The sequence below is a fragment of the Aegilops tauschii genome, chromosome 5 (assembly GCF_002575655.3).
Source record: "Aegilops tauschii subsp. strangulata cultivar AL8/78 chromosome 5, Aet v6.0, whole genome shotgun sequence".
Lineage (NCBI taxonomy): Eukaryota > Viridiplantae > Streptophyta > Magnoliopsida > Poales > Poaceae > Aegilops > Aegilops tauschii.
This window is the reverse complement of record NC_053039.3, coordinates 54145721-54154766: the sequence shown is the minus strand read 5'-3', so window position 1 is coordinate 54154766 and position 9046 is coordinate 54145721. Positions and strand designations below refer to the sequence as shown.

The window sequence follows — 9046 nt, the reverse complement described above, 5'->3', positions numbered from 1 at the left end:
CAGAGGCAGAGCATTTCTGCCACTCTCACAACATCACAAGCACGGCTTTCCAAAGTCCAAACCCAGAGCAAAAGCAATTTTGTCAAGATCATGCAGGCAAATGCCATTTGATCACATTTCAGTGTGCTGTGCTGATCTAGCACAAAACATCTACCAGCTGTAGTGGTGTGCTATCTATCTATCTATCTATCACACTATCACAGGCTTAACCCCCCCTAAAAACCCTAGCAGGACCCCTACTTTGTGGTGAAAGCCACTTTCTTGGCATGAGGAGAGGAGGGGGGGGGGGGGGGGGGGCACCAACCATCACTTTCCAATAAAAACCCTTTCTTTCCATCCCTTCCATGGGTGACAAGTGAGAGTGCTGGCCACCCATCTCCCTTCACTCCCAAGCTTGTCATTGTCTTTTTCACATTCAAAAAAGAGAGGGAGCGTGTGTTTTAGAGAGAGAGAGAAAGAGTTTTAGAGAGGTGTGGGTACAAAAGCACAGCACTTTTCTGCATTCTTGAGGGCATGCTTGCTTGTTCTCTTTTCTTTTCTCTCCTAGGGTTGACATGCACAACATGCCATTGCATATTTTGTGCTTTTTTCATGACACATTCTTGCAAGATTGTCTCTCTCTCTCCTTCATGGTTGGGGACAATCATACATGCTCTTCTGATCGCCGGTGCCAGACATACTCGTATGTCATGTCGCTTTTGTGCATATGCTTTTGGTTTGCAATGGGGGCCATCAAAAGGGGCATGGAGCCAGCCATCCTATCTAGGGCCAAAGCCACAAGAACACCAGAGAAATATGCAAAGATTGACATGACTTGTGTGAGATGTGTCTGTACTTATTACTCAATTAGCTACCACACATCAGTGAGGACTAGCCTTCTCTAGTGACTTAATCTGCATTAGTGTATTGTGATCAACTGTAAGCTGCTTGGTGTCACCCTTGACAAGTAGTAGATCATCATGGGTAGTTGGTAGTATGCCTGTTGGTGCAAATGCAGTGAAAGAACATGGCAACCATGAACATGGAACTTTATTGTGGTGTGATGCATGTTGCAAGAAAAGAACAAGAATAGAAACCATATAGCAGAACAATTAATGGGTCATGATGGACACTGGGAGAGGGTGTGAGGTCAATGGGCCTGAAGCTGAAGGCCAGCTCTCTGTCTGCCTTGCACCAATGTGCTGTGTGTGTATGTGCACCCCTGCTTGCCTTGTCTCCCCTGCCATTGCCATCATAAGGGCTCATGTCACTTTTACCATGCCTAGCTCTGCCCCCATGCCCCCCCTCCCACTCTCTCTCCTCACTTCCTTCCAAAACATTCCTAGAGAGAGAGGGAGAGATCTAGAGGAAGATGAATGGCATATGGTGACATGGTGTGGTGTGGTGCAGTGCAGTGCAACAACGCCCTTTGAGGAGGGATGGGGCCTGGTTTTGTAGTGCAAGCAAAGCATGTCAAGAATCCCTTTAACTGTTCATCAGGGAGCTCATGCATGCTGTTATTTATTCTGTTTCTTCTCTTCCAATAGTGTTATCTTCTTCCTTTTGGACAGGGTTTATACAGTGTTACCTTGCTTCAGTGAGCAGTGAGACACTAGCAATACTCACCACACTTGCAGAGACACCACTGTTCCATGAGAATTCAGCAAGTAAAAGACCATATCTTGATTCAGTGAGACACTTGCAACTCACTGCACACCATTGGACATTTTCCAGCGCAAAAAAATATATGCATGCAAAACTGAGCCCATGCATGTACTACAATGATTAATTGGCACCCAAATTAAGCATGTTTTCTGGTAAATCTTAAAAGATGGATCTAGTACTAGTTAACAAGCCGTATATATATGTATGCATAATACTGTATTAGCATGTTGCATGGGGCTCATGATTAAAGATTTGACCTGAAGATTTTATGGTTAGACTAAATGCATGCGGGGGCGCATGATTAGTGTCGGGACACGCAGTATTTACATGGGACTAGACTATGCATTTTCATATGGGCATGTTTAATTAGGATTTAAATAGGAATCCTATGTGTGAGGTTCCTTTGCTTTCTGTAGTATATATAAGTAGCTTGTGGGCTAAGGGAGAAGTACAGTGACGTGGCAGTGTGTCCGGCCATTGGTGAGCACCTGACATAATAACAGAGTGCCGCCTAAGCTAATCACCTGGGCCATTGCAACTGATTGAGTGTCACGCAGATGCAGATGCAGATGCAGGCATGTTCCAGTTCAGATGGCGGCCTAATTAGACCACATCTGCATGCCTGTTACCAAGGACAGAGAGGTCATAATTTTGTTACCACCATTACTTCTTAATTTACAGCATGGTCATTTTGTTACCAAGACAGTGACGTTGGAGCATGGAGATGCTCTTTGCTTCTCTTCTTTTTCTGCTTCTTTTTTGCAAGCAAAAAAGGTGTCGTGTGCTCGTGCAAGAAAGGATGTACACCGACAGTAGTATATGCTTCAGTCAGTGTTCTCGAGAAAGCCTCTATATTCTTCTTGGTAAGAGTAATTGTTAACTTCCATCTTATCGAGGGAAAAAAAGTCATGATTCAAATGTTCATGTGATGACAGTATGATTCCAATGTTTAAGAATCTGCGGAGTACCTGTTCTCTCTCTCCGCGGTGTTTAACTGAAACTCCACCTGCTCCGGGAGCGGAGTCGTGGAGCGGAGGGACTCAGAACAGGCCCTGAGATTCAAAAGTATGGTTACTAATTCTGAAGGCCTGACTGACCTTCTCTACCAGGGTCCAAATGTGTTCAAGGGCAGTAGTCTCTGATAATCATCAGGCAACTGAACTTAAAAAGGAGAACATATAAACAGAGATGCAAACATCGTATGGCGAGGCTCCGAATCATGCTGGGTAACAACATCCAACCAAAACATGAGAGCATCATTTGCAGCTGATGCAATCAAGGGCAAAGAAAGCTGCAGGCAGAGCTATTATTATGTATACCCAGATATTATTTTCTGCACCACGAATGAGGATGCAGCACAGCTAAGAGACCAAATCCACACCAAAGAAAACAATGTAGCACTAATTATACTTCTTTTATAAGCTACAAAAGCCTCCTGACCAAACCCGCGGCTAACCCCGGAACACAAAAACCACAAAAAAAAAAACTACTCATTGTACAGAATGTAGAAACCAAACCGAGCAAACACGGACCAATGCTGCAAAAAAATCTGTCGATAAGTCTATCACTACTATAGAGCAGAGCGGATATATCCTATGGCACCCGCCGCGCGGATATATCCTATGGCACCCGCCGGCGCGACTCTCTCTCGCTCACTAGCATATATATACTGTACAAAACTGTTGGCATGGATCGTCGCGTCCGGCGGACCTTCTAGCATCTCATTCATGGTTTGCTGACTTATCAGCCGAAGTCGCGCCTTTGGGAGATTGGGAGGATTGGCCACTGCTGCGGGGTGCAACGCCATTCTGCTTATCTTTGGAGCTGGAATCAGAATGCTCTTCATTGTCGTCTGACTTTGCGTTAAGAAACCGGCCTCCGGCTCCCCTGGCCCTTTTCAAGGCATGTTGATGCCGCGACTCATGGAGATATGGCTGCACAATGTAGGCACATGTCAATTATTATCATTACAAGATACAGAAAGGGGATACCAACAAGCACAAACTTCACAGCCACAAGAATGAACATTAGCATAATCGTCCCACATGCTACCCAAGAATAAGAATTGCAAGCAGATTGGCACTGGAAACATATCTGTATATGGTTCATGCAAGTCCTAGATGAGCTTTTGCAGATAATGCCAACACCAGTCTCTGTGTCGAGGTTCAAAACTGAGAGCAACTAACGAATTCAATTCTCTCCAGCTTAGCAACTTCCCAGGTGAACTGAAATTTATGGGTTGCCTTTTACTACATTCCTACTAACAAATTCAATTCTCTCCAGCTTAGCAACTTCCCAGATGAACAAAGAAGCGCAAATCCACCTTCTTCCATATCAGAAATTGTCAATGTGTAGCAACTTGCTTCTATTCCCAAATCCTTACTATTTTTATGTTGCCATTGATAACTTGGTGTATTGAAATACAGATATAGCAGAAGAATGAAATGATGTTCACCCTAATAAGATAGTAAAACGTGGTGCAGATCGATCTTCACAGTGGAGGTAGGGTATGTAGAATGGAGTATTCACTTGATTATTTGCCCTATTGTTGTGCACTTGTGCTTCCGACCAACTCTTAACTATACTGAAGCTTCAGAAACAGAAACATCTAATCAAATTTCAAGTTATACAGTAACGTAAATACACTGATAGGCATTTACCTTGCGGCCCTTGATAAGCTTCCTTTCTGACTCTGCTTTAGCCCGAGATTGGCGCCGCCTTAATATGGCATTATATTGCTTTGCATTCACATACACAGGCTCTTCAATTGCATCAGTAGGCAACGGTATTGCGGCTGCATGCATTCCGACCATTGGTGGATGCATCTGAAGAACACACCAGTTTGATGAGCTGAACTAGTTTGAATAGAGTAACAATAATATAGCAAGGTCTACGATCATGCAAAGTTACTTCTCACTTGCTAAGAACCAGGACGGCTATGTAGGCATATTCAATGTAGGCCTAGACATACCAACCACAGGTATACTTGTGGCCTATACTACGGATATTGCTATACCATGTAGCAAGAGCTTACCATAGGTTGTCCACCGTAGGCTGCATAAAGGCTTCCATAGAATGGATCGACAGTTGGGTAAGCAATTTGACCCTGCTGAGCACAAAATGTGGGATTAGCCAACAAATTTCACACAATAACTCCAGTATCATGCATGAAATACAATAAAAATCCATAACAAGAAAGCAATAGAAGGAAGAGGCAACAATCTGTTCAGGCAAGGCATGGGAATTTGCTCAATTAGAACAAATGGCAGCGCTTTTTTAACACATTCAGTCTACATTTAAAAAAAATGCTTTAAGCATGACAAAGAAATCTTCTAAACCAAAATATTAAAGCTAGAAGCAGAGAGGAATATATTAGGATGCAGAAGAGGTAGCGAGAAATTGATGCAACCCATGTATGGAGTTTGCAACAGGCAAGTAGTTTAATGTGATCGGTGAGCTGACATGGGCAATCAGTATGGCAAGGAAATGTGATATGCAAACTGTGGCATTGGATATAATCAACATTGCACGTCTAATTAAGAATTTAACAAAATAGTCTGCCTTAAAAGGAAACAAAATCTCATATATCACCTCAACGAGAAGGAAATGATGCAGTTTAACCTAACCACTGTTTCTAAAAAAAGTTTAACCTAACCATTTTTTACAAGTTTTGACCTCAATATCGTCTAATATTATTGGACACTGATAAGTCCCTAACATTCGGGATTTGCCCATGGCAAATCGAACATTTTTTGTGGCAATTTATATACGCGAGAGATGGCAAGTGTAGTTGGTGGCAATTCCACTCTCAGTTTGTTTTTTCCAGGAAATTGCCGTGCTTGTCAACTGAACTTGCCATCCTCGCGTCAACAAAAGTTGCCATAAAAAACGTTTTTATCATTTCCGATATTATTAATGTTGATTTAATGTGCTTCAACCAGGAAAAAAATATTACGCTGATGCCTATCAATATAATGCGGAACAGGTAGTCAGGCAGAAGAATCCATACTGAACGACCAACCCATTGTGATTCTTATGGGTATCCATTACATTGCTCCAACTAATACTATGACCAATCCTCGATCTTTCTTTAAACGAGGGCTCAGTGGAAGACATTACAATCTGAGAAGTGTACAGGGGTGGTCTTACCAATCAATAAAGAAGAAAAATGGGAAGTTACAGGCTTCATACCATTGCATGGCAAGCTTCCTGGTGGCCATAGGGTGTGACATAATCTGTGGAAGGTGTTGCCACCATTGCCTGACTACCTATACTAGTAGCTGGGGCCTCTTCCTGGTTCCCTTGAGCAGCAGCTTGCTTCTGCTGCTCATCAGCTCTATGATCACCTGCATGAGAAATTGTTGCATAAAAATGAGACAGGCATAGTTAATTGGATCTCCTTGTATGTTTAATAAAAATGGAACGACTGGGAATTTATGGTGTAGATATTATCAACATGTCAACATTTATGGAATGTGGCAACTGATATCGATGCAAATACTGCAGAATAATATCAACAGATAAGGAATCAAATCCCAGCATGTCCAGTAATCTTACCAGCTATTAGACATGACAGCTGCTATACTACCGTGTAATGCTACACACTTCAGTGCTGGTACACAACTACAAATACAATATCCCAATTCCCATGTACACCAAAGCTCCAATTCCATGAGCCAAGAGTCATAAAAAGCATCACAATTATGGTCAAAATTCTAATCGCACACTGCCCTACCTAGTAGTTACTACTGCTACGGTTCAAAATTGACATGGCAAAGAACTGGGTAACAAAAGCTACAAAGCATGGACAAAACTGCCAAACTGCCGTCCTAATTCGGCGGGACGCGGTGATACGACCGGACACACCGGGATAAGCGTGTCCCCCAGTATCCCTTGATTTCCGAAATAAGGAAAGGAAAAAAAAAACAAAGACACGGCTAGGATACGTATGGAATACGTTGGGGCCACGGGAAGCCCAATAACAGCCTCGGCCCTATACAAACCCTAGTTTGCAGGATCGCACACACGCTCTCCACGGAAGGAACGCTGCTCACAATTGAAAACGCCATCACCGCCGCTGCCCCCTGGATTCGACTGCCGCCGCCGCCCGGACTCGACCTCCCGACGGCAACCACGCTCAAGCAGATGAACCCAGCAGCCTCTCCTCAACCTCTTCCTCTCTTTGCTTGATTTCTTGCTGTTGAGTTGCTGCTGCTTGCATCCCCATGCGGCCATGCCATTGCTGCTTGCTCTTGAGCTGCTGCTCACTTGCATGCTGGTGCCTGGTGCTGCTGTCTTGATTGTTGCTTGATGTTAGGGAGCATGGCGTCTCAGAGCGCCACCGCCAGTAGCTAATCGTCCATGGGTGAGGGTGAAAGTTATACCTGCATCCTCTGCTCCATGTCTTCTCCAGTCTCTACTCTCTAATAGACTAATACTAACATTTGATGTATTTTGCAAGTTGCAATGGCATGGGTCTAGAGGATCAATTAATTCAATCGTGAGCACTTGAAAAAGGAGACAGCAAATGGAAACGGGACAGTATTATGATCTCATCTCTGTTTCTCTCCTTCTATTTCACTCTATACCACAGGGCATGTTTTAATTTTTAATATATATACTCAACGTATCCCCAAATGGCTGCTTTTGGAAAACGACGTATCCCGTGTCCCCGTATGCGTATCGCCGTGTCCGTGTCTCCATATCCGTATGCGTGCTTTTTAAGACAGAAGCATACCTGAAACACCGTCGGTGACAGAAGTCATGGTTTGTTATTTTCCAACGCGAAGCGCAACCAGTATCAAGCTCGGAGAAAAGACACGGTAATCAAGACCCTCATTCCATGCCGCAGCAGGAAAGCACGCCGATGTCTTCTCCGAGACCAAACTGCAACGGCTGTCCTGAAACGGGAAACAGGAAAAAAATTAAAGAAAACTGAGCTTCTAGCAAGACCCCACTAGAGCTTATTTCTGTTTATTTATCCCCCACAAAATAAAAGTTTCTTTCTGTTTATGGCCACTGAAGCCACGGCAACAAGGCAGACCTATGTATACATACAGGAAGCCAATTGTGCGCCATGGCATCAGCCAATTGAGATTTGAAAACCACTACTGTAAATGAGAATCATCCACTGGTTACCCGCAAAGGTACTAGTACAAGGCTCGTGCCGCACGATCGATGCCCCACGGCATGACTGAATTCCGCAGCCAGCAAGGAGCACAATCAATCCACCGCAGGGCAGGGGTGGGGAGGCAGGCAGCGCGAGGGTTCAGTCAGTTAAAGCACCCCCAATTGCCCCCAAAACAAACCGCTAATCAGTACTCCGCCGCGCGGCAAGCGAATCCGCGGCACAGATGATGGGGCGATGATATTTGGACGGCCCGAGCGGGGCTAGGGTTCGGCGCGGCGGCGCTTACCAGCGGGAGGGGTCGAATTCGGGCCCCGCGGAGGAGGACGACGGCGGCGGCGACGGCGACGGCGGTTGCGAGCGGGCGAGAGAATTCCCTGGCGCGCTTAGGTGGAGGGTGGAGGGTGGAGGGTGGGCGTGTACGGCGGAGAGGGGTCGACGACGACGTCGCGAAAGAGAGGGGAGTGGGGAGGCGGAGAGAGGATAAGAGGGTATTCTCGATTTCCTCAGGGGTGTTTTCGTATATGTATCGGCGAGTGGATGGATCATGGATGTGGACGGATAGAAGCTTCCGGGTGCTTGTTGTAGCCATTGAACCGAACCTTCCAAACTGACACCTGCTCGCTCAGTAAACCTTCTTTGGGTTTTTTCAGTGGTCAATTGGTCATCAAGGTTTTTGTTTAAAACTTTAATAGCCTGATCTTTTTTATTGCATATGATGAGTTTTTATTTTAAGACAGAAAAACCACCGTCACATGTAAAGATATCTTATAGAATTAATTGATGGTGGTTTACATACACCCGACGAAACCAACACGGCAAATATGAACCACGAGTGGGTCACACAAGGCACCAGGGCGCTCCTCGTGGCTCTTCCCCCCTCCCATGAAGCTTTAGTGCATCTTTTATTTCAAAAAAACCGTCAAAAAATTTCGCTGCATTTGAAGAACTTTGATTTCTACACACAAAAAAACATCACTGTAGTTCTGCTGAAAACAGCGTCAGTCCGAGTTAGTTTCATCCAAATCATACTAAAACCATATAAAATTGTTGTAAACATGGCATTAATACTTCATAAATTATAGATATATTGAAGACGTATCAGCATCCCCAAACTTAATTTCTACTCGTCTTCAAGTAGGTAAATGATAAAAGAAATAATTTATGAAGTGTGAATGCGCATAGTGCATAAGTTTGATCAATGATACTTCCTCCATTTTTGTATACAAGCCCACAAACTCATATTACAGATACCAAGGTAAAAATCAATGCTAT

General features: G+C 44.3%; 1 protein-coding gene across 2 annotated transcripts; it reads right to left on the bottom strand.

The window, feature by feature from the left end:
* Positions 1–2950: 2950 nt before the first annotated feature.
* LOC109771901 (nuclear transcription factor Y subunit A-7) lies at positions 2951–8279 on the bottom strand. 2 transcript variants are annotated; one of them, XM_020330592.4, is made up of 6 exons: positions 8061–8279; positions 7382–7544; positions 5836–5990; positions 4679–4750; positions 4305–4469; positions 2951–3578 (listed from the first exon to the last, which is right to left on the bottom strand). In XM_020330592.4, exons 2-6 carry the CDS (start codon positions 7407–7409, stop codon positions 3366–3368), a joined length of 633 nt encoding a protein of 210 aa, XP_020186181.1. In that variant the 5' UTR covers positions 7410–7544; positions 8061–8279; the 3' UTR covers positions 2951–3365. The 2 variants fall into 2 exon arrangements, with proteins under 2 accessions (XP_020186181.1, XP_020186182.1); XM_020330593.4 differs by having other exon boundaries at positions 7382–7539; positions 8061–8270.
* Positions 8280–9046: the final 767 nt, after the last annotated feature.

What these genes read in the sequence shown, in the direction of transcription:
- LOC109771901 (XM_020330592.4), bottom strand. Translation starts at nt 7,409, where the DNA reads ATGACTTCTGTCACCGACGGTGTTTCAG. An exon ending in TGTCACCGACGGTGTTTCAG is followed by an intron (nt 5,991 to 7,381) that starts GTATGCTTCTGT and finishes TTTCTCATGCAG; the next exon opens with GTGATCATAGAGCTGATGAG. An exon ending in AGCTTATCAAGGGCCGCAAG is followed by an intron (nt 3,579 to 4,304) that starts GTAAATGCCTAT and finishes TACATTGTGCAG; the next exon opens with CCATATCTCCATGAGTCGCG.